This window comes from Myotis yumanensis, unplaced genomic scaffold (genome assembly GCF_028538775.1).
Source record: "Myotis yumanensis isolate MYYU_CA2020_CCGP unplaced genomic scaffold, mMyoYum1.0.hap1 SCAF_16, whole genome shotgun sequence".
Taxonomy (NCBI): domain Eukaryota; kingdom Metazoa; phylum Chordata; class Mammalia; order Chiroptera; family Vespertilionidae; genus Myotis; species Myotis yumanensis.
In genome coordinates, this window is record NW_027223767.1 from 10,941,079 (window position 1) to 10,965,445 (window position 24,367).

Consider the following 24,367-nt stretch of genomic DNA (forward strand, 5'->3'; position numbering starts at 1 on the left):
TGACAACAGCCCCCCAAAGGGAAGCGGAGCCACCCCAGTGTGCGCGGTGGGCAGGGGTGGGCAGGGCCCTCTCCTCAGCATCCTTAGCCCACCGGCAACAGGACCAGCCCTTTCCTGGCCAGTGCTTTCCGTCTTCCGAGGGTTTCCACTCACTTCCGCACTCAATCACTATTTCCTAAGAGCCTGCTGCGGGCTAAGGACAGTTTTCAGGGCTGGGGACACCGCTGTCGAAAAAATACAAAGTGCTTGTCCCTTATGGGGTTTGACAGGAAATAAAACTTTATGATCTCATGGGATGTCAGGACAGGAGCTATGAGGAAGAATGCGGGGGAAATACGGGCGGCCAGTGAGTGACGTGTGAGGAATGATGAGACCTCAGGGCAGAGAGGGAAGAAGCCATGTGGAGATCTGGGGAGAACAGGCTCCAGGCAGAGGCAGCTGCTAGTGCAAAGGCCCGGGGCACAGGTAAGCTTGCAGGGCCAGGGAGGCAGGAAAGAGACCACCGTGGTTGGGATCTAGGGAGAAAAGGGGGCTTCCTCTTCTGAGCCCCGATCTGCATTTGGAGACCACTCTGCTGTGGCTGCAGAGTGCAGCCTCAGGCAAGCCTGGCCCTCAGGCATTTAGAAGATAAGCGGAAGCTGCATAGGTGAGCTGGGCCTTCTCCGCCTCTGAGACGGAGCCTCCAGGACGAGGCTGGCGAGGAGAAAGGCTAACTCGGGAGCTGAGGCCACTGCCCTCCCCCCACTCTAATAACCACTGCTCAAGAGAAGGTGGAGGGGGGCCCCTTTGGGAGAAACAGAAAAATAACAGCGCACACGAGGGGTCCAGCAATCAGAGGGTCAGAACATGCGACCATCAGAAGAACCCCTTAGTGAAATGGAGCCACCAGAGGAAACAGACAACTTAAAGTTCTTAAGGAGATTCAGGTATAAAACAACTAGAGACTGAAAATATAACTCCCAGGTTTTTCAAGTCAGTAAATGAAGACATCCAAGGTCCCTGTTGGAACTCAAACTAGTGGCCTGAAATGATCCTGGAATTTGTGAAAAGTCCGTAATTGTGAAAGCAACGTCTCATACCACAGAGCAAAATGACAGAGAGACAGAAATCTCAGGGAAAAGCTAGGAGACTCAGAGGACAGATCCAGGAGACACAACAGGCAAGTAACAGGAATCTGAAAAGCAGGTGAGACAATAATTAAACAACAAAAAAGATCATTTCCTGAAAGAAAAGCCTGCATCTGTAGAAGGAAAGGCCTTCCCGAGTTCTAGGTGGGATTGATGGACAACACACGCCCCTAGGCACACTCTGGTAGAACTTCTCAACTCCAAGGTCCAAGACAGAATCTTAAAAGCTTCCAGCCAGAAAGAACAAGTGACTCTCACGGGAAAAAAATAAATAAATGGGCTTCTCACCTGCAGCCCTGAGGCCTGGCAGACCGTGGGAAACCTCCCGCAGACGCCTGGGAGAAAAGGACTGCAAGCCAAGAGTCCTCCGAGCAGCCAAGCGCCACTCACTCCCAAGTGAAAGGAAAGATCTGTGGCCGTGCAGAGTTAGAGGATTCATGACGCACACCCCAGAAGGGCTCTGACCAATCACTCCCGCGTCAGAATGAGACCTCAGGCAGCGGTGGTGGAACCATCCGAGGTGTTCAGTGGACCCTGTGGTCAGTGCACCGCCCACCCACCCACCCACGTGGGGCTCCGATGGGGTGAGACTGTGCCACATAAAGTTAAGTCAGTGTGTTTGGGATGGAAAGGTACTGCAAGCGGAGTTCTAATTGCAGTCTGAAGAATATCCCACCATCTCAGCAAATCTGAGTCGGGGGTTGAGGCGGGGGCGCCTAACGCAGACCAGAGGGAGCACGTGAAAGCATCGGAAGCCCTGGTTTGGAGGGCCGACATGGAAGCATGGTGTAGGCCTCACATGTCTGGGGGGAGGAGAGAAAGCAGAGGGGGAACAGAAGGACTCGCAGGGAGTTGTTGGCCTTTCATAGCCACATAATTACAGGAAAAGCCATTTGATTTTAAGTATTGGAAACATAAAGCAGCCATTAGCAAGATGGAAAAGAACAGAACTTCCAAAGGAACAAGGGGAGAAAAAGGGAATAAACAACAACATAATCAAATCAGTTAAAAAAATTAAAAAAAAGAAAGAAGCAATGGAAAAAGTTTTAAAGAAAATGAAGTCAAGTTGTGCAATTATTATATTAAATATAAATAGACTGAACGTTCCCCATGATAAAGTGGGCTCTAAATTTTTGACAGTAAAAGAAAGCAAGTTCAAGTTCTTGGGGTACCCAATTAAAGCCACAGCTCTACAAGAAGGGGTGCATATATCCCTTCCCAGCCAGGCAGTCCTACCAAGGTTAATTTAAAGACAGGTGCATCGAAGACAACCGTCAACTCACCTAATTTAACAGTAAGGATATAAAGCTCACATCCCTCAAATAGGTAGGTGTACACTATTTCATGCACAGAACACTTAACACAATAATATTCAGGTACTTACTTGCCCACAAAAAGGGAATGTTTGAGAACCACATTCTCGGATCACAATCCACAAAACTAGAAATGAAGATTAAAAAGGTGACCAAAAAAAAAATCTTAAATATTTGAGACTCCCAGATAACCTTTAGATCAAAGAGAAATCACAACTGAAATAACATACTATCTGGAAATCACTGAAAGAGTGAAAAACAAAACTTCTGAGCCCAATGAAAGCCATAAAAGAAATGTATCATCGGGGCACCTACCCTACTGAAAACCCAAGGAAGCTTGAGAGACCCCGGCCCCTACACTCCCAGGGACCCCAGCAATATTGTCTAAGGGTCATGTTTTTGTAAACGTTGCAAAAGCCAGCGGTGATTCTATCCTTTCCTGGGCAGCCTCTCCGACACCCGTCCCCAGTGACGACAGTGCAGCACCACAAGGTCGAATCCATTCATTTTCCTTTAAAAATGCCTCGTTATCACAATGTCCCATAACCAGAGCCGCTGGGAGGATGACGTTCCCCGGCTATCGGTGTTTCTCTGGCATTTGGACTGCTGGCATCTGGGAGGGACCGTTCTGTTCTTTACAGCATCATCCCTGCCTTTGACAGTAAAAGTCGTCTCCCAGCCCTGGCCAATGTGGCTCAGTTGGTTGGAATATCGTCCCGTTCACCTAAAGGTCAAGGGCTTGATTCCAGTCAGGGCCCTTACCCGAGTTTTGGGTTTGATCTCATGTTGGGGTGCATGTAAGAGGCAGCCGATCAATGTTTCTCTCTCTCTCCCTCTCCCTTCCGCTCTCTCTGGAATCAATGAAAAGACAGCCTCGGTGAGGATCTCCGGCATAGCCCTGGGGAGAAGCGGTAGTACCACCCAGTACTGAACACTTATGGCTAGATTCTTACCTGCCCAGGTTTAGTGCCACCTCGGAGCTTCTCAAACAGTGACCCTCCAGCCTGGTGATCACTCACCCAGCCTCGCCTTAGCCTCTCAACCATATGTGACACCGCTGGCCACAATTTCCTCTTCTGCATCAGTGGCTCATTTGCACCCAGGTTTCTTCCTGTCTCCCTGGCTCCTCCCCGTTCTTTGCTGGCCTCTCGCCCTGCCCACCCTCCTGTGGGGAGCTCCAGGCATCGCTGAAGTCTCCACTCCTTCCTATCTGTGCCTTCCCCAGGGGAGCTCAGCCAGCCCTGGGGTTTCAAATCTATCCCTGTGCTGACGGCTCAAACGTTTATCTCCTTATACCATCTTGACTCAGAGGGCTTATAGAAATCTTAGTTATCAAGTCACAAGTTTCTTGATTTCTCTCCAAAACTGACTGTTTCCCACCCAATTCTTTCCCATCTCATTAACTGCACTACTAACCTGACCACCTAGTCACGTCGATGCTAGCCAAGCAGGGTCCTCCTGGATCACTCACTCTCTCACATCAGCAAACCCATCAGCTCCATCTTCAAGTATATCCAGGATCTGACGTCTCTTACCTAACACACTCGTCCAAGCCACCACTCTTGCCTGGACAATCACATAAGACTCCCAATCGACCTTCTGTCTTCCACTCTCACCCCTCTATGATGTATTCTCCACACGGCAGCCAGAGTAGACTTTTTAAAAATATAAATCAGCCCAGCCGGCGTGGCTCAGTGGTTGAGCATCGACCTATGAACCAGGAAGTCATGGTTCAATTCCCAGCCAGGGCACATGCCCCGGTTGCGGGCTCAATCTCCAGAGTCGGGCAGCCGATCAATGATTCTCTCTCATCATTGATGTTTCTATCTCCCTCTCCCTTTCCCTTCCTCTCTGAAATCAATAAACATATATTTGAATATGTATGTATATATAAACATATATATATATAAACACACACACACACACACACACATCTACACTAATAAAAGAGAAACATGGCAATTAGCGTACGACCGCTACCCTTCCCATTGGCTAATCAGCATATCCTTATGCAAATTAACTGTCAGCCAAGATGGGGGCCGGCAGCCATGCACTGAAGTGAACAGGGAAGCTTGCTTGCTCCAGTGATGGCGGACTCCAACGTTCCCTGCCTCACTTGCCGGCCTCTCAGCTGCAACTCTAAGCAACTATGTTGCAAATATAGAAGCTAAACAAAACCCCAGAAACCTGAGTTAGTCAGCCAGGCTTCAGCCAGCCGGACCACAACATTGTATCAAATACAGAAGGAAAAACAAAGGCCAGAAACCAGCTTTCAGCAGCCTAGGCCTCAGAGCTAAAGCTGGCCCAGAATAAAAAAAAAGAAAAAAAGGAGCGGTTGGGAGCTTCAGTCAACCCACCAGCCTGAAAACAGCCCGCAGCCCCTCAGCCAGACTGGCCAGGCACACCAGTGGGGACCCCCACCCTGATCCAGGACACCCTTCAGGGCAAACCAGCCGGCCCCCACCCATGCACCAGGCCTCTATTCTATATAGTAAAAGGGTAATATGCCTCCCAGCACTGGGATCAGTGGAGCAGCGAGGCTCCCGGCACCAGGATCAGCGTGACAGGGGGCAGCGCCCAAACCCCCTGATCACCCTGCGGCTCTGTGTGTGACAGGGAGCAGGGCCACAACCTCCCTATCTGCCCTGCTCTGTTCGTGACAGGGGAAGGTGCCCCAACCCCCTGATCAGCCCTGCTCTGTGCCTGATAGGGGGGAGCTCCCCAATCCCCTGATCGCCCTGTGGCTCTGTGTGTGACAGGGTGCGGCACCCCAACCCCCACCCCCCCACGGGCCCTGCTCTGTGTGTGACAGGGTAGAGCCATAACCTCTCCATCGGCCCTGCCCTGAGTGTGACAGTGGCAGCACCCAACCCCCTGATCGGCCCTGCTCTGTGAGTGATAGAGGGTGGCGCCCCAACCCCCCTCCACGGGCCTTGCTCTGTGTGTAACGGGGTAGAGCCATAACCTCCCCATTGGCCCTGCCCTGAGTGTGACAAGGTGCAGCTCCCCAACCCCCTGATCCACCCTGCTCTGTGTGTGACAGGGGGCGGTGCCCCAACTCCCCTATCAGCCCTACTCTGTGCATGACAGGGGGGAGCTCCTCAACCCCCTGATGGGACCTGCTCTGTGCATGACAGGGGGGAGCTCCCCAACCCCCTGATTGACCCTGCTCTGTGTGTGACAGGGTACGGAGCCCCAACCCCCCTGATGGGCCCTGCTCTGTGAGTGACAGGGGGCAGCGCCCCAACCCCCTAATCGGCCCTGCTCTGTGCTTGACAGGGGGTGGCGCCGCAACCTCCCCATCGACCCTGCCTTGAGTGTGACAGGGGGCAGTGCCCCAACCCCCCAATCGGCCCTACCCTGAGCGTGACTGAGGGTGGCATCGCAACCTCCCGATCCGCCCTGCTCTGTGCATGACAGGGGGCAGCGCCCCAACTCCCCAATCGGCCCTGCTCTGAGCCCGACCAGGGGCTGCACCTAGGGATTGGGCCTGCCCTCTGCCACCCGGAAGCAGGCCTAAGCCAGCAGGTCGTTATCTCCCAAGGGGTCCCAGACTGCGAGAGGGCACAGGCCGGGCTGGGGGATCCCCCTGCCCCCCTCCGAGTGCACAAAATTTTTGTGCACTGGGCCTCTAGCATATATATATTAGAGGCCTGATGCATGAAGATTCATGCAAGAATGGGCTTGCCTTCCCCTGGCTGCCGGCACCACCTTCGCTCCGGCCCTGAGCCACCTTTCTGCCTTCATTCTGGCCTGGAGCCGCCTTTCCACCTTCCCATGCTGCCCAGAGGCACAGAGTGGCTGGGGCAGTGCGGAACGCCTGCATCGTCACCATGGCAACACAAGCATCCCACCCCAACCCCGGCCGCTAGGCGCCTGCATATGCAAATTAACCTGCCATCTTTGTTGGGTTAATTTGCATACTCACTCCTGATTGGCTGGTGGGTGTCGCGAAGGTACAGTCAATTTGCACCTTTCTCTTCTATTAGTGTAGATATATATTTATATATTTTTAACATACATTACTTCTCTGCTCAAAATTCCCCCAAAGCTACCCACTGTACTTGTGATAAAATGCAACCTTAGTCCATAGGCCAAAGGTGCATCATGGCCTGGCCCCTGATCGCCTGTCTCTGTCCTCCTCACTCACTGTGCTCCGCCACAGCTCCGTGTCTTCTGCCCTCCCACACACCCCGCTCATCCCAAATCCATGCCTCACTCTCACTCGCTCTGTCCAAAGCGGCCTCCTTCATGGAAAGGCCCTCCCCATGGTCTCCGCGCCCTCTCTCCCTCACCCCTGCACGATGTCTTCTTCTCTGACGATTCACCTCTCCCCCTTGTCCCTGCTCTACATCATGTCACACAATTCATTTACTTGTTTCCGTGTTGTCTTCCCCCTGAGACAGTGAGCTCCACGGAGCAGAAAGGATGAACGTGCTGCTGGAGAGGACAGGGGAGGAGAGGTAGGCCAGGGCAGGGCGTGGAAGACCCGATCTGACAGACGAAGAAGCCTCGCACAATGAGAGACACTGTACACTCAAGGCCATGATCCAGCCCTCGTTAAAGAAAATAACCAACACATTTAACCAACACGATAAAACGTACCCTTTTCCTGACTGGAGAGGCTGCTTGTGAAAACGAGAGGGTCGGGCCCTGGGGGCTGGGCGGGGCTGGGGGCCGAGCGCCAGGACGACAGGCTTCCCCTCGTGCTGCTGGGGTTGCTCCCGAGCCTCAGGAGCCAGTGATCGGACAGGGAGGAGCTGGTGGAGCCTGCAGAGGAAGCAGAGGGAGGGAAGGCGCACCTTCTCCAGCATTGGGGGTCCCGGCAGAGCTCCGCAGGGCCGGACTCCCACCCCCGAGCCCTGGAACAGCTGACCAGAGCGGAACCACATACTCGAAGTTCAGGGCCAGAGGAGAAACCTGCAACTGATCACCCGCTGGCCAAGCTGGAAGTTTAACAACAGGCGTTGGGCTCAGAGAAGCAAGTGCGTTGATGAGAATGGAAATGCTTCCTATGAAATTACTTTTCCCCAACTCCCGGTTCCTAAACATGGTGTGCTCTCCATTCTTCCTACAACCTTCTGCAAAGGGAAGGCAGGCTTTGCATTCGGGTTGATTTAGACCATCTAGGGGGCATCTTAGTTTTATTTGTTTTTTTCCCAACAATTGGAGAAAAAAATCTGAGTAGTGTTTTTAAAAAGCTCTTTCATCCCAAAGGTAAGGATGGCTAGTTTTCAGAGTGAAATAAGTCACATAAAGCCCTAGGTGGTTTGGCTCAGTGGATAGAACATTGGCCCGCAGACTGAAGGGTCCCGGGTTCGATTCCGGCCAAGGGCACATGCTCGGGTTGGGGCTCAATCCCCAGTAGGGGGTGTGCAGGAGGCAGCCGATCAATGATTCTCTCTCATCATTGATGTTTCTATCTCTCTCTCCCTCTCCCTTCTTCTCTGAAATCAATAAAAATATATTTTTAAAAACAGTCACAAAAAAAGGTCATGACTTCCAAGCAAGTTTGAGGTCAGGGTTAGCTAATACACGCATCGCTGGGCAGCAGTTAGGTAAGCAGCTACGTTTCCCGTGAAGACCCTGCCACCCTCATGACTGCCCTGCCCTTTCCGACAGGACAAACACAGGCTGCTATTGCACAAGCTTAATTAAAAGCTGGCTTGACACGAGTGAGACTGGGACTCTGAAATCCCACGCTACCTAGAGTCACCTGCCACGGGTACAAAACACTGTTCCTGCCCCCTTTCTTAGATTTCAGTATGACCACTCCACACCCTTCCAAACGGGATGCCAGCCGGCGGTGCTCACATCTCTGCAGCAGCAGCCACAGCTTCCTCTTTCAGACCCCTGCCTCCCGCTCCTGGCCCTGGACGTTGGACTAAGCGCCTTCCCAGCTCTGCAAGGGGCTCCCCACCCCCACCCCCCTGCCGTGCCCTGAGCAGCAGCACCTACCTCTCATGGAGCTGCTGGCTGACCAGCAAGGGATGCTGTTCCGTTTCTGATAAAACAGGATGTAAGCCCCCCGGGTGATGACCTCCTCTTCCGGCAGCGACTCCACCATGCTGTCGTCGTAGCTGTACCACTGGCCGTCCAGGGAGTTCCGGCAGTAGGCTGCAAAGGTCCAAACCCAACTCCCGTTACAGTAGCCCCCCCAAAGCAGCAAGACATACCCCACTGACAGAGCTTAGAAATGAACATGTCTGCAACAGAACGAGAAATCTTGGTCCATTCTGGACCAGAAATGAATTGTGTGGAATCCAAAAGGATCAATCAGTTACACGCCCAGATATTTCCTGATAAGGTGTGCTGCGACTTGAAACGGAATTTTACCTTGTAGCCGCTGCTCAAGCACAAGCTCCAATCAAAGGGAGCCCCAAGTTCCTGAGCCGGGCCATGCTGTCCACGTGCACCCCATTTCCTCTGAAAGGCTCCACAGTGTACACCTCTACTTCAGTATGCAATGGGAACATGCAGTTGGATGCCTCTTTCCTACCCAAGAACTGAACGCCCACATTTAAGAAAATGCTCACAGCCCAGCCAGTGTAGCTCAGTGGTTGAGTGTCAACCTATGAGCCAGGGGGGTTCGATTCCTGGTCAGGGCACATGCTTGGGTTGCCGGCTCGATCCCCAATAGGGGGCGTGCAGAAGGCAGCCGAGCAATGATTCTCTCTCATCATTGATGTTTCTCTCTCTCTCTCACTTCCTCTCTGAAATCACCTTTTAAAAAAATATCTTTTAAAAAAGAAAATGCTCATTAATAAGGGTCTCACCACCTTCCAAACAATTAAAACAAAATATTCTCCTTTCCCTCGTATCGCAGTGAATGGTACTCTAACTCACTCATCTGGGATCAGCCAACTTTCCCTGTAATGGACCAGACAGAAACAATTTCACGGCACACATGGTCCCTGCCGTATATTCCTGCTCTTTTGCCAGTTTTTAAAATGCACAAACTATTTCTACCTCATGAGCCGTACAACAGGTGCTGGGCTGCATGTGGCCCATGGGCCGCAGTTTGCTGACCCCTGCACTAATGCAAGCAGGCACCTCACAGTCCATCTTTGCTCTCCCCTTTCCCTCCCACCCCACACCCAGCCCAAAAGCCACTTTTACTGATTTCCCTTCCACAATGTGTCTCGAATACCTGCTTGTCATCACCCAGGCACTAGACAACACCGTCTCTCACTGAGCCCCAGAAACATCCTCCTGACTGGAGCTACAACTTCCACTCACTCCTTTCTACCCGTTCTCCACAGAGCAGAGCTCCTACCTCCATTTGTTAACAGAATTACACCTTGAGTCCTCTGCCTAAAACCCTAAAAGGCTTCCCATCACCCTCTAGAATAAACATGAACTCTTGTCCGTGGCTTACAGTGCCTTCTCATCCAGCCCCATCTTGTCTTACCCCTGACTCACTACTCTTCAGCTGGGACAGGCTTGCATCCGTTCTCAAACCACACCACAGCTCTGCCTCAGGGCCTTTGCACATGCTCGCAGTGCTGCCCATCATGCTCCTCCTCCCATTAGTCACATAGCTAGTTCCACCGAAGGGACATCCTCAGAGAGGCCTCATCTCCATCACAGACACCATTACTCAGTCAGCCACCTTTTCGTAATGCCAGGCAGTGAAAATGCTCAAGTGGCCAGCCCCCTTTTTGTGGTCTGTGTATGAAATTAGATTGAAGGTCCACAAAGGCAGGACTCATATCTGCCTTGTTCATCACTGACGCGCCAGCATCCAGCACAGGGTCTGGCAGAGAATGAGACCTTAATATTTGTCCAATGAATGAATGAGTGATGATCATGGATTTCTACACAGTCCGGTGTCTTCCAAATTCCAGGTACATTAGTACACTACAACAGTGCACCCTTTGAAAAATGAATATTTTAAAGTGTTTTTAAAAATGAAATAATTTATGTTCTGCTAGAATAGAACAGACTAAGGCAGATGAATATGAACAACTGAACAAGTCACCCAGCTATTTGTTTCTGTCCTTCCATTCGTCTACTTCTCTCAAGTTGCTCTTGAAACTAACAATTAAATGTACCCCATTGAAATAAAAACATCTGATAGGAATCCAAATCTGATAAGAGCCCTCGTGTTAAAGCGCAAACGAGGATAAACATCATTCTCTCGGTTCTAACAATTACCCTCCTCCACTTGACGTGGTCGAAGATTCGGGCCGTAACTGACTTTACATCCCAACCACCCACCGCCCACCCAGCTCGACTCTACGGCTTGGACCAGGCCCCCGCCCTCTGGCAGATGCCTGGGGTGCAGCGGGTGAGGGGCCAGCTCACGTCGAGTGGCTCGGCATGGCATTCCAAGGGTGCCTCCTCCCGGGGCATCGAGGCCCAGGCCACAGCCACGACACATGGCCACGGCAGCCACCAGCCAAGAGGCAGCGCTCACCTGTGTAATGCCCACCTTGCAGACTGCCGTGGTGGTTGCAGACAGCATATAGGTCGTACAGGAAGTCCAGCGGGTAGCTGGTGGGCAGGCAGGCTGGCTGCTTCCAGGACGGCCAGGGGCCGGGCGCGGGCACCGCCCCAGCGCTCCTCTGGGCCACGTGCGGAGCCATGTTGAGGCCGCAGAGCGGGAACTTCACCAGCGTGGAGAGCTTGTTTCTTCGCCCCCCCACCTGACAGAACCTCTTGAGGTGGACGATGAGGATGTCGGGCAGCGTCCACAGGCTCAGCTTCACCACGCCCTGCTGCAGGGCTTGGCAGTGGGGGCACTTCCACGCGTCGTCCTGGGCCAGCTGCAAAGGAGGCCACCCGATGTGAGGCCCCCATGGCACTGGGCCTCCCCCCCACCCCCTGCCGCAAGGTGACCGGTCCCCTCCCACCGGACCTGCTCCTCCTTCGTGTAGAACTGAAAGCATTCGTCCAAGGTGCAGCTGTGCTGCTGGTGAGCCTGCTGCTGCCGCCACACGCTGTCCGCGTCCTGCACCCGTTCCTCCTGGGGGCTCCCAAACAGGCTGCAGAGAGGAACCGATGCCGTCAGGGCTTCTCTCTTCCAGAGGGGTCGCTCCTAATCTCCACTCCCAGCCCACAGGTGGAAGGACCCACCGGGCGAGGCGAAGGTGCCCCGGGGGCCTCATGTCCTGACTCAGCGCTCGCTCTGTTCCCTGGAGTTCTGTCTCCCCCCAGCTCCGCGAGGGACCCAGTCCTCGCCTCATCTGCCTCTGCTTCCTTGTCCTAGTGCAGGGCCTACCACCCAGAAGCAGGTTAATGAACACTCGCCGGGCTGAACAGTGTCCTCTTTCAAAGTACGGCCGACGCACTCAGTGTCACAGAAGCAGCCGAGTGCGGTGATTAAGGGCAGGATGACAGGGGCTCACATCCCAGCTGAGTTAGGCACCAGCTGTGTGACACTGAGCAACTGTGGAGCCTCTCTGGGCCTCAGCTTCCACATCTGAAAAGGTAGGTGATATGGTATCCACCTGACACGATGTAATAAAGATTAACCCTTTGAGTGCCAACCAATATCCTAGGAACTATGCTAAAATTGCCAAGGCATTTTTGCTGATTTTACAGCAGTTTAGGGAAAAAATTACGAATCGCAAGTAAATGAAGTTACATATTCAAAAACTTAAGGAAACCTTTACTACATTGACATATTCAGCAATGTCATCATCACTAATAAAAGCAGACTTAGAACTGGACGCCATTTCGAAGCTTTGATAGCGCTCCCCGGCACTCAAGGGGTTAAATAGATTGCAAATGTGCCAAGTGCTCAGAGCAATGACAGGCACAGAGTGAGTAAGCATTACGTAATGTAACAGTCCACTCCAACTGTGACGCCACTAGTGCCACCTGCCATCACCACTCTTACTATTACAGGCACATCTTGTTTGACTGCAATTCACGGATGTGCTTTTTTACAAATTGAAGGCAAGCCCCTCCACCAGCAGGATTACGACTCGCTTTGCTGCGGCCGCCTGGAACCGAACCTGCAGAATCCCCGAGGTGTGCCTGTACTGCCCTTATTGTTTCCACACAGACAACTGGCACCAGGGTTTCTCAGAGGCATGGATCACGTGGCATCAAGGAGATACGCGTACTGCCTCAGTCACTGGGGCAATGGGCACAGGACGATGCCTGCACAGGCAGGTCCCCTCTGCCCGCTGGGGGCAAATCCTGTCAGACTCACCGCTCCTTAGCACAGCTATCCCACTCGACGGCCAGCTTGATGTGTGGAGGGCCTCCGGGCCTCCTGAGATGCAGAGCCCTGAAGGAGAGAACAGGGAGCCCATGAGAAAGCACGCAGCCTCCTTCCCACTTCCTTCCCACATCTCTGCAGGGGGCAACGGTCAGCCTCCAACCCCAGAACTGAGCTTCCAAACAGAAATGCCCAACGCAGAGCGCAGCCCGAGGACCTGGGGGCTTCTGGCTGCAGAGGCTTCATCCTAATCTGCCTCCCAACACGCCCCAGCCAATCCCTGGAGCTGGTGAGCTCTGAGCATTGGGGATACTGCAAGGACACAGACCAACTCTCCAGTGCTCCCCAGAACCTTCTAGTCTGGGGGACAGTTCCACTTGAACATCTCACACAAGTCCCCAATCCTGACGATGCCTAAAATGAGCTGCTCACTTTCCCCCATCACAAAGCGAAAGGACCTCCCCCTAGTCCACCTCCTCGACCTGAAAGGTCTTCTCTTTCAGGCCCTCGAGTACCCAGAAACGCGAAATGCGAATCCACCTCTAGCTCTTCCCAGCTCCTTGGGCTCTGCCCGTTTCTGAACAGGTTTCTTTTTCTTAACACAGAAGAGATACGTCGAGAAGAGGGTGGAGGACATGCAGCTTTGTCCCCAAATCAACAAGGCATAGGCAGGAGCTGGGAAAGTCTGCACCTGAGGGCGCTTGGAATGGATTGTGAGAAAAAAGAGGGGACATCACGTGAGAACCTGTCACCAGGATGATTCAAAAGCATGGTGTGAGCTCCCGGAAGGCACGGAATCCTACGAGCAGTGCCAGGTCTAGGGTGGAGGCTGGCACCATCCCGAGGAACCGGAGCCAGCAGGGAGCAAGGAGCAGGTGTGTCTGGGAGGCGGCCTCCAGCTTGTCATTCCGATGGAAGAATGACCGCCCTTCCTCGCCATTTGTGTCGAATGAAAGGAACTAAGCTACGGGCATGTGGCAGTCTCCCTCTCCATCTGCCTCACTCCCCTGGTGGATGGGATTGTGGGGAGGTGGTCAGCTCACCCCTCCTGCTTACTCCTCCCTGCGGCCTAATTACTAGCAAGCAGATCCTCCCTCATCATGCCCTGAGCTTCCTGGAAGCAGCTCTATCTCTGCAGGTGGAAGGCTGGTCCCTGCAGGTGGATGGCTGGTCCCTGCAGGTGGAAGGCTGGCGGACCAGGTTGTCTCTTCAATTCATAGGAGACATACTGGGGAGCCTGTGTGCAGCCCCAGGTCCAAGCCTCTTTCTTTACAGGCACATCTTGTTTGACTGCACTTCACAGATGGATTTTCTTTACAAATTAAAGGACCCTCGAATTCCCCATTCCCACAATCGAGAGACCTGACTTGCTGGGGGTGGGGGTATTTCATTCTGCGGAACCTATTCAAAAGCTCGTATGGGACTCATATCTAAGCCACAGCCTTTACTCAGCACAGGATCCTCTAATGCACCTCATGTGCTGACCTCTTTCTGCCTCGCTCCCCAGACTCCCTTCCCACCAGAGCCTCGCTTGGGGTGGGAAGGAGACGTGGTGCCCTCGGGCTCTGGCTGTTGTACAAAAGCCCACAGGCCACACAAAGAGAGACGCTTACGTGAAACCTGCAGTCTGCTTCTTGTCAAACAGGAATGAGGACATTATTTGACTTTATGGCAGGATGTGCTTCCAGGAACACATGGGCGTAGTCTCTACCCTGAGGAGCTAAGAGTCTAATGGGAGAGACTCAGAGGAATGCACCCGGGCTGCTCTGCAGACCAGGGAAGACAACCTGCAGAGGAGGCGCCTGTGGTGCCCAGGGTAGTAGCGAAGGGAAAGCGTCAGAGGTTTGTACAGGCAGAGGGCTTGGGGGAGAGGGGGAGAGAAGGGCAGGGTTTGTGCTGGAATGAGCAGTGAGGGAAGGCCACATGGTGAGAGGACGGGCCCAGACCTCGGAGGGAGGGAGGGCTTTGCATGCCACCCTTGGAGGTGTGGACTTGACCCTGTGGGCCACCGAAGGGTATAGGTGCAGATGGAGGAGAGGGACACTAGTCTAGAGGCAGATGGGACAGGGTGGAGGTTCCCGGGTGTCCAGCAAAGAGGTGCTAAGGGCCTGAACTCAGGCGATGGTGGTAAACGTAGAGAGGAGGCAAGAGATCTGAGGAACCCCCTGGATTTGGAACAAGGAGACCTGGTGGTGGGTTAACTGTGAGGAGAAAGTGAGGATGACCACTAGGTTGCGAGCTTCGGTCGCTGGGCACATAGATGGTGGTCACCTATAGTCACAGAAGACAGGAGAGGAAAGGCCTCCCGGGAAGAGTTCCAATTGGCCAGCGTCCAGTTTCCATGTCTCTGAGACATCTCGGTGGGCCAGGTGGGTCTGCATCCGAGACCTGGGCCTGAAGGTGGCAGGGAGAACCCAGGCAAGAAGGCCCAGGGACGGAGTGCGGAGGAGCACACAGAGGGCCGCACTGGGACACCGAGGCCCCACAATATTGGAAGGCCCCGAGAGGGAGAAAAACACTCCTAGGAAACAAGGAAATGTCTAGGAGATAAGCAGAACACAGTATCCTATCTAATAAAGAGGGAATATGCTAATTGACCCTCACACCGTCACAAAGATGGCGGAGCCCACAGCCACAAGATGGCCGGCAGGGGAGGGCAGTTGTGGGCAGTCAGGCCTGCAGGGGAGGGCAGTTGGGGCGGACTAGGCCTGCAGGGGAGGGTAGTTAGGGGCGACTGGGCCAGCAGGGGAGGACAGTTGGGGGCAACCGGGCCGGGAGGGGAGGGCAGTTGGGGGTGATTGGGCCAGCAGGGGAGCAGTTAGGCATTGATCAGGCTGGCGGGGGAGTGGTTAGGGGTGATCAGGCTGGTAGGCAGAAGTGGTTAGGGGCAATCAAGCAGGCAGGCAGGCAGGCAGGCGAGCGGTTGGGAGCCAGCAGTCCCAGATTGTGAGAGGGATGTCCGACTGCCGGTTTAGGCCCGACCCCTGTGGAATCGGGCCTAAACCGGCAGTCGGACATCCCCCGAAGGGTCCCAGATTGGAGAGGGTGCAGGCTGGGCTGAGGGACACCCTCCCCAAGTGCACAAATTTCATGCACCAGGCCTCTAGTATCTATACAATGCAATATCATTCAGCCTTATAAAGAACGGAAATTCTGACACACGCTACTATGTGGATGCGCACTGAGGACATTGTGCTAAGTGCAACAAGCCAGTCACAAAAGGACGAGCACTATGTGATTCACTAATATGAGATACCTAGAGTCATCACAGTCACAGACAGGAAGTAGGATGGCGGTTTCCAGGGGCTGAGGGGTGGGGGAGAGGGGGAGTCATTGTTTAACGGCTACAGGGTTTTAGTTTAGGAAGATGAAAAAGTTCTGAAGATGATGGTGGTGATGGTTGCACAACACTGTAAATGTACTTAACACTATTGAACTGTCCACTTAAACATGTTAAGAAGGTCAATAACATGTGATGTATATTTGGCCACGATTTTTCACCGATGGCTGGACCCAGTCACAATGGAACAGAGTGCGGAATCTCAGAGGGAAGGCAGGGGAGGGTGGGTGGGTGGGAGGTAACCAAAGACCTTGTATGCACATATGCATCACCCATGGACACAGACAATAGGATGCTGAAGGCCTGGGGCAGGAGTTGGAAGGGGGGCCGGAGGGGGCCAATGGGGGAAAAAGGAGGACATACGTAATACTTTCAATAATAAAGAATTATTTTTTAAAAAGTAATTTCTAGGGGGAAAAGGAGGTGCTGGGATAATAGAGCAAGAAATTGAGGCTATCAGATGCTGAGGAGAGGGATGGGTAGGTGGGGGAGGGGTGGAGAGGGAGGGGTGACAGGCTGAGTGGCTGAAGGTGGGAGGAAGGGCTGCAGCCTCAGGGAGGGCTCCCTTTAGCAGGGCCAGCCTGGGGGCAACTACACTCTTCAGTGTTGCTCAAACCACCTCTAGTGACAGGCCCGAGTCTCGGTTTGTTTCCAAATCAGAGCAGACTAATACTTCTGCAAACTAATATAATAAAAATGTACTGGGGGGGAGGGAAGATATAAAAATACAAGTTCAATTTAAAAAATTATTCTATTCATCATGTTTTAAATTGCTCTATCACATTGCTCTAATGCTTCTAAATGCTTTCTCTCGGGTTCCTGTCACAGACTGGGGACAACCAGTGAGCGTCTGTGAAGCTCTCTGAGTGCCTCCAGGGGCCCCTCCCAAAGCCTCCACCCTAGGCAGGCCCGGCTGACATTCCTCTGCCTCCCTAACTCTGTACAGCATCAACCAGCCCAGGAGGGTGCAGATGGGGGGTAGGGCACAGAGCTTCCTGGCTCCCCCCTATCCTGGTTCCTGGTCTCTTTATACAGGGAGGAGCCTGTCCCTGTTATAAGTCTGACACCAATTCAGGTTCTGACACCAATTTCTAGTGTGTTTTTTCCAAACCTCCAACACTGAACTCAGTTCTGACTCTCCCCACCTGGAGAAGCCTCAGGCCCCACAGGCTCAGGGCTCAGTCCTATAGGCTGGAGGCCCCGCCCCCCACCTCAGACACCAATAGCAAGTCTGGGTTGCCTGTCACATGGGCTTCTGACCAAACCAATAATCGTTTGGAGGGTCCAAGGGTCCCCTCCTTGGGTTCAGTTAATTTGCTCAGAGCAACCCACAGAACTCAGAGAAACAGTGTACTGATGAGATGACCAGTTTATCATAAAAAGGCTTAACTCAGGAACAGCCAGTGGAAGGGACAAGCAGGGCAAGCATGGGGGGGGGGGGGGGGGCAGGATGGGGAGCATCCACACCCGCCCAGGCTCCACCCTCCCAGCACCTCCATGTGCTCATCAGGCCAAAGCCCCCCAAACGATGTCCTTCTGGTTTCGATGGAGGCTTCATTACATAGTCATGACTGATTACATCTTTAACCAGTGGGATAGTCACCCTCCAGCTCCTCCCCGCCTCCCCAAGGTCAGCGGGTGGGAGTGGATGTCCCAACCCTCGAATCACAGGCTGGTTCGCCTGGCAACCAGCCCCCTCCTTAGGTACTATCCAAGAGTCACCTCGTTACACACACGTGGGTGTGGCTGAAAGGGGTCATTATGAATGATAACAAGACATCGTTAATGCTTGCATCATTTAGGAAATTCTAAGGGCCTTAGGCTCTCTGTGCCAGAACTGGGAGCCCCAAATGTGTATGTCTTATTATAACCCAAAACATCACCCCGACTGGACTCAATCAGCCTTGGCTGACCAAGCCAGGAAATGAGACCCTCACGGAGGGCCGGTCTGTGGCTCTCGGGTCCTGTGCTGGCCCGTGGGCTGCCGGGCAAGGCTGTGTGCAGTGGGAGGCTGTGTGCAGGCCCGCGGAGAGTCAGGAAGTCAGAACCACCGGAGACACGGCCACGCCGGGTTCATCCTCAGCCAGAGCCCACAGCTGACTACAGCTTGGGGCCGATGGTTCAGGTAGAATTCTCCCCTCCGCTAGAGGGGGAATTCAGCTTGAATTCAGTAGCATGACTAACTGAATGAGTCTGGGTTTTTCTGTCAGATCTGGGTTCAAATTTGGGTTTGGCCATTAACTAGCTATGCGAGTGTGAGCACGTTAATCGATCTCTGGGAACCTCAGTGTCTCCTCATCTTTGAAATGAGCATCACGCCTCCTCCCTACACATAAGGACTGCAAACCCTTATGTGTGTAAGGACCTGCCTCGGAGGCAGACACTGGAGAGGTAAGTTACAGAGAGTGGCTACAATTGTAATCAATGGTATTGACACATTCATACTCGTACCGTATCCGGAACATCCCCTTACCTGTCCACTGCCCAGTGACAGAGGGGCCTGCTGTCCTGTGGGGACAAGTAGCTAAGGGCCAGGGATTGCCCCACCACCCGGATGGAGAACAGCGGCCCTGGGTTCTGCCAAGACAAAAACGGGGGAGGGGGTCATCAGCCTGCTGTTTTAAATTAGGCTCTGAGTGCAGATACATTACTCAAAAAATGTAAGCCTTTCTGTTTACAGTCTATTTTGAATATTCCCGTAACAATTAGTATTCAAAACCTAGATGTGTGAAGGCTTCATCTGCGTTTGAAGAAGCACAGTTTCTTTTAACATGGTAACGCAGTAAATTTCCCTGAGGGATAAGCATGCTGTTCTTAAATAACTCCTGTTTCATTGGAACAGAAGCTGGCACGGTCACTGGAGAAATAAATCAAGTATGTTAATGAATTATTAATCAGTAATTTAACTTACTTTAAGAAATTATCATCACCAAATTACCAAAATGAGCCAATAATCTAAAAGCAAATTAGCTTATATTTTACATTCCAAATGCCAATAAACACTTCAAAACAAGCCACATAAGGAAATGCCAGCTATGTTTTTAGTCTAAGTTCCTAATGCATATTTCTGGTCCCAAAAATACCATACAACTTCTAAATAAAGACCCAAAACACTGCTGCTATTTGACATTGAAATAAACATGATCTATATAAACATTTACAAGATGAATGAAAACAAGAAAAAGAATGATTTTCCAACCCAGTTATTCTGGTTCAGGCTCATGGGTGGCCAGGCCTCTGCTGGGAGCTCAGGGCATAAGGCAGGACCCACGCTGGACAGGACAACCCTTCCATTCACAGGGCGCTCACGCTGCACTCACACCCACACCCACTCAGACTGGGACAATTCACACACCCTTCGCCTCATGTGCACATCTTTGGGATGTGGGAGAAAACCACACACACACACACACACGGGGGTGGGAGGGAGTGTGCAGACTCCACAGAGACAGTAGCCCCAGCCTTGTTATTTGAGGACCTGCTGTGCTTCCTAAGGAGAAGCTAGTTAAACCTTGAGCTTTGCTGGTTGGATGGCAACCCAAGGCCTCTGCACTGTGTGGAGGCAGCTTACCCAGCCTGCACACAAAGGAAGTTTACAAAGTCGCCATAAACATGCCTCGGCAATGATAACTCTCCTCTTATAATTCATGCAAAGTAAAAGCCGGTCCAGCAATTGGGCCATTTGTGTAAGAGTCACTTTCCTGTCCTCTCTCCTTGGCTGGAGAAATTCATTGGAGAACCTCCGCTATATGCGCATTATTTTTCATCTCTTCAGTTCAAGGATGTGAATTCTGAGTGTATGCTTTCCAAATGATTAGCATATGGAGCCAGTATTGAATATATTACTATACGCATTCTGAGTTACATGGGTGGGCTAGCGTGGGAAGCTCACAGCCAACCATTCTACATACATTATTCCTACAGAAAATCCTTCCAACCACATGCTTACCGATGACTGGAAAGGCGTCCACAGCTGAGTTGGAGGTGACCTGTAATAGAATTTTGCTGGCACCACTGATTGCTTGATTGGTTTCTAAAGTCAAAATGACTGCAGGGGGCAGAGGCAAAGGCCCACGTGTGTCCGGGGGAGAATGGGCCAGCTGGGTTCAATGTTCACATGTCAGTGGTTCATCCACTTTCAAGAATCAGGGGCACAGGGTTTGGGGGAGGCTAAAGCTATTCCTAGCTACCGTGACCTACTTAGAGAGAAGCCGTGTTTCTAATTTGGGCTCTGGCAGAGCTGCTGGGCAGAACAAGAGCAAAGTCCCTTAGAGCTAATGATGGGTACGAATGTAGGGAAGGTCTTTAACAAAGTGGTATTTGGAGTAAATCCTAAATTAAATGTATGGTTTTCCCTGAGCACTAAGCAACGTGAATTATAAAGAATTATCACTAAGTTTGGTACATCCCCCAAATAAAAAGTTCTAAAAGAATAGCTGATGAGGGGGGGTCCCAAAATTTCAAAGCCACTGATTTGTCCCTAAAAAGGTCAACATCTTCTGCGCCAGGCAGCCATGAGATTAGTTTCTGATACTATAGGACAGTGATGGTAACCTCTGACACGCGAACTCATTTTTTTGGTTGATTTTTCTTTGTTAAATGGCATTTAAGTACATAAAATAAATATCAAAAATGTAAGTCTTTGTTTTACTATGGTTGCAAAGATCAAAAAATTTCTATATGTGACAGGGCACCAGAGTTAAGTTAGGGTTTTTCAAAATGCTGGCACGCCGAGCTCAAAAGGTTCGCCATCACTGCTATAGGAGCTACAGGAATTGGTTTCAAAATATGTTGTTTTCATTGGAAACTACCAACCTGCAATAAATAAATGCAAGGCTAAAAGGTGTTTTCCCTTGAGTTTCTCTCTCAGTTATTCAAAAACTGGACAAAACTATTTTAAAACTAGGCTTTATATTTGGACAGGAACATTAATTTTCCACATAAATTATGAAGTCCCTTCAAGTTTTTGATCCAAAGATAAAAGCTACAATTTATTACAATAAGCTGTCCTACGGGAAGCCATAAATGTACAAAAGTGAGAAGAAGAATGTCAATCCCACACTTGACTCCAATGGTGTTCTGTAAGATTTAAGGAGAAAAAAGCTGTCCATGAAAGGTCATTTGTAAGGCTGTGAAGAGTGAGCCACTACGGGTCATAAATTGGTTATTTCCTTGCACGTAAATCAAAGTTATGTATTTTATACAATAATGTGAATACTTATTAATAGCAAACTCTGGTTTCTCCTGAGCTACTCCTAGCTTCCCACCTCATCTCCACCCTTTCACAACAGACAGACTCACACACACACACACACACACACACACACACACACTGACCTGCCTCATACACACATGCGCACACAGACCTGCCACACACACACACACACACACACACACACTGACCTGCCTCATACACACATGTGCACACAGACCTGCCACACACACACATACACACACACTGACCTACCTCATACACACATGCGCACACAGACCTGCCACACACACACACACACACACTGACCTGCCTCATACACACACACACACACACACACACACACTGACCTGCCTCATACACACATGCGCACACAGACCTGCCACACACACACACACACACACACACACACACACTGACCTGCCTCATACACACATGCGCACACAGACCTGCCACACACACACACACGCTGACCTGCTGTCCCGGGGCCTCGCCCTTCATGAGATGTCGGGCCTCGCTGAGAATGCACTGCTGGAGCTGGACCCAGGAGATGGTTCTGTCTTCCCTGATCAGGAATGGTGGCCCAAACCTGAAAATCCAAGGACATCAGTTATTTCAGCGGAGGAAAAACCAACACGTGTGACCTTTGCTCTATCATGGCTGCTCTCCACTGGCTAAGAGCTCAACACCAGGCATAGCACAAAACTGCCCGTCAGAGAACCTGCTGCCAATGGAGACCCTGAGGTGGAAACAGAGGCCGAGGAGACACTGCGAGGCCAAGAGATGCTCTGAGTGCTTAGCGGCTATGAAACTCTCTCCCCACAGAAGAGAGCGGAGTGGGAGAGCATGGCAGCTAGAGGAAAGCAGGGCAGAGACAAAGCCAGAGGGAAGCAGCCCAGCCGGCACCGATGCTCGGTGCATCGGGACTATCCTCATCACTAGAGAAGGTTTCACGTCCCACGCTGATGGACACGCCACAGTGAGCTCCGATGCTGAGACCGCCCTGTGGTCAGTTCCGGCTCAGCCATGGGAATTCTGGGCACATCCCTGACTGCTGACTGTCCCATGACCACACCACACACGGTTTTGTGAAGAGTCAGTGGGTTAAGGATGTGAAGCTGCCCTAGACGGTTTGGCTCAGTGGATAGAGTGTCAGCCTGCGGACTGAAGGTCCCGGGTTCGATTCCTATCAAGGGCACATGCACAGGTTGCGGGTTCGATCCCCAGTAGGGGGCGTGCAGGAGGCGGCCGATCAATGATTCTCTCTCATCATTGATGTTTCTATCTCTCTCTCCCCCTCCTTTCCTCTCTGAAATCAATGAAAATATTTTCTTTTTTAAAAAAGAAAGAATGTGAAGCTGTAGAATAAACTTTGCACAAGTCTCAGGTGCTGTGTCCGGAGAGGCAAGCACACTGGGCCACACACTGCGTGTGGACAGATGGGGTTATCTGCCTTGTCCTCTACTATTAGGCATTCAGATTGCTTCAACTTTTTATTGAAACAGTGCTTGCTTATAACAGGACGACATGTACTCTTTTACACACACCTCTGGGTGCACATGACTAACTGTTCCTTTGGGATAAAGTCCCAGAAGTAGAAATGCAAGACCAAAGCTGCCCTCCAGAAAAGCCACCCCAGTGTACCGACGAGGCACCTGCCCAGAACGAGCATCGCCAATCTCTAAAACTTCCTTAACAACCTGAAAGGTTAAGAACAGCATCTTGGCCCTAACTGGTTTGGCTCAGTGGATAGAGCATCAGCCTGCGGACAGAAGGGTCCCAGGTTCGATTCCGGTAGGGGATGTGTAGGAGGCAGCTAATCGATGTTTCTCTCTCATCCATGTTTCTAACTTTCTATCCCTCTCCCTTCCTCTCTGTAAAAAAATCAATAATAAAAAAACAAAGAATAGCATCTTGCTGTTGCAGTCAGAACTTCTACTAGCACATGAAGAGGCATATTTTAATTTCAGCTTGTGTTCCTTCTGGAAATGCATGTGAATCTCTGAAGCTCGTGCTACTAAAAGAGTATTTCTCTCCCTTATCTGAGAGCTAGGTTTTATAAGATGGATCTGAAGCCTTTATCTGTCACATGATGCCAATATGTTTCCTCTGTGTGCTTTGCCTTTCAAATTTGCTTTGAGTTCAAAATTGTAAATCTATTTAAAACATTATCCTGTTCTCTTATAGACCCTGACTTAAGTGTTAAAACACTCCCCACCCAAGGACATAAATATGCCCCTACATTATCTTCAAGCTAATTTTATGGTTTCCTTTACTACAATCACCTCTCTAATCAATCTGGAATTTACACATGTGAATTTATGGTGGGAGTAAAAAATTGATTATATGAAATTTAAAAAGAAATCAATTAAGTCAGCATTTTATATAAAATAATTCATTCCCTACATAGTAATATGAAATATACCATTTCTATCATATAATACTTAAATATACTTTGGCCTAGTCTGTTCATTGACTTAAATATCTATCCTTCTGACTATATCACAATATTTTAATAATCACAACTTCATTCTGTTCTAATAGAACAATCCCTCTTCTTCCCCCAATATTTTCTGACTATTCTTACAAGCTTATTAGTCCAGATAAATTTTATATTTTATCAATCTAAAAATTTTTTTATTGGAGCCACATATCTTTTAAACATTTTATTTGGACTATATAAGATAAGTCTCTGCTTTTGTATATTAGTTATGTAGCCAGTCACTTTCCTGAACTCTTTTGTTAGTTTTAATCATTTTCAAGCTCTTGGTTCTCTGGACAGTGGATCTGCAAATAGCTGTAATTGTATCTCCTTACAATTACAGAGCCAGTTTCTTCTTCCTTGTCCTACCATACTGCCCAAACCTCAGTACACAATCTATATATATATATATATAAGCCCAGCGACCATTACAGTGGAACCACCAGAATGACGGTAGCTGTGATGTACACTGTGGTAGCCAACCAGCCTGATCCGGGCCCCAATTGCCCGCCCCTCCGATCGGCCCCCAACACCCCAATCGGGGTTAGGGGTGGCCACCAACTGCCTGCAGCCCCTCCCCCTAGCAGGCCCAGACCCTGATCAGCCCCCAACACCCCTAAATCACTGCCTGGCTCCCTGGTGCATGTACATTTAGTGAAAGCACAAGAAAATAATTATCAGTCTCTTCTGTCCTTGACCAGAGTCTCCAGAGGGCTCTGCTA

The 24,367-nt window shown here is 51.0% G+C and overlaps 1 protein-coding gene across 3 annotated transcripts in view; it reads right to left on the reverse strand.

Moving 5' to 3' along the window:
• USP43 (ubiquitin specific peptidase 43) overlaps positions 1–24,367 on the reverse strand; it is a 55,356-nt gene that overhangs the window by 2,488 nt on the left and 28,501 nt on the right. For 2 of the 3 annotated variants that reach the window (XM_070393794.1, XM_070393792.1), the window contains 7 exons: positions 21,638–21,752; positions 18,425–18,528; positions 12,603–12,680; positions 11,301–11,427; positions 10,860–11,208; positions 8,399–8,557; positions 7,046–7,210 (listed from right to left, as the gene is read on the reverse strand). In XM_070393794.1, the coding sequence (XP_070249895.1) occupies positions 7,046–7,210; positions 8,399–8,557; positions 10,860–11,208; positions 11,301–11,427; positions 12,603–12,680; positions 18,425–18,528; positions 21,638–21,752 (1,097 nt within the window). The remainder of the gene's footprint in view (positions 1–7,045; positions 7,211–8,398; positions 8,558–10,859; positions 11,209–11,300; positions 11,428–12,602; positions 12,681–18,424; positions 18,529–21,637; positions 21,753–24,367) is intronic. The other variant, XM_070393793.1, reaches the window with a different exon arrangement.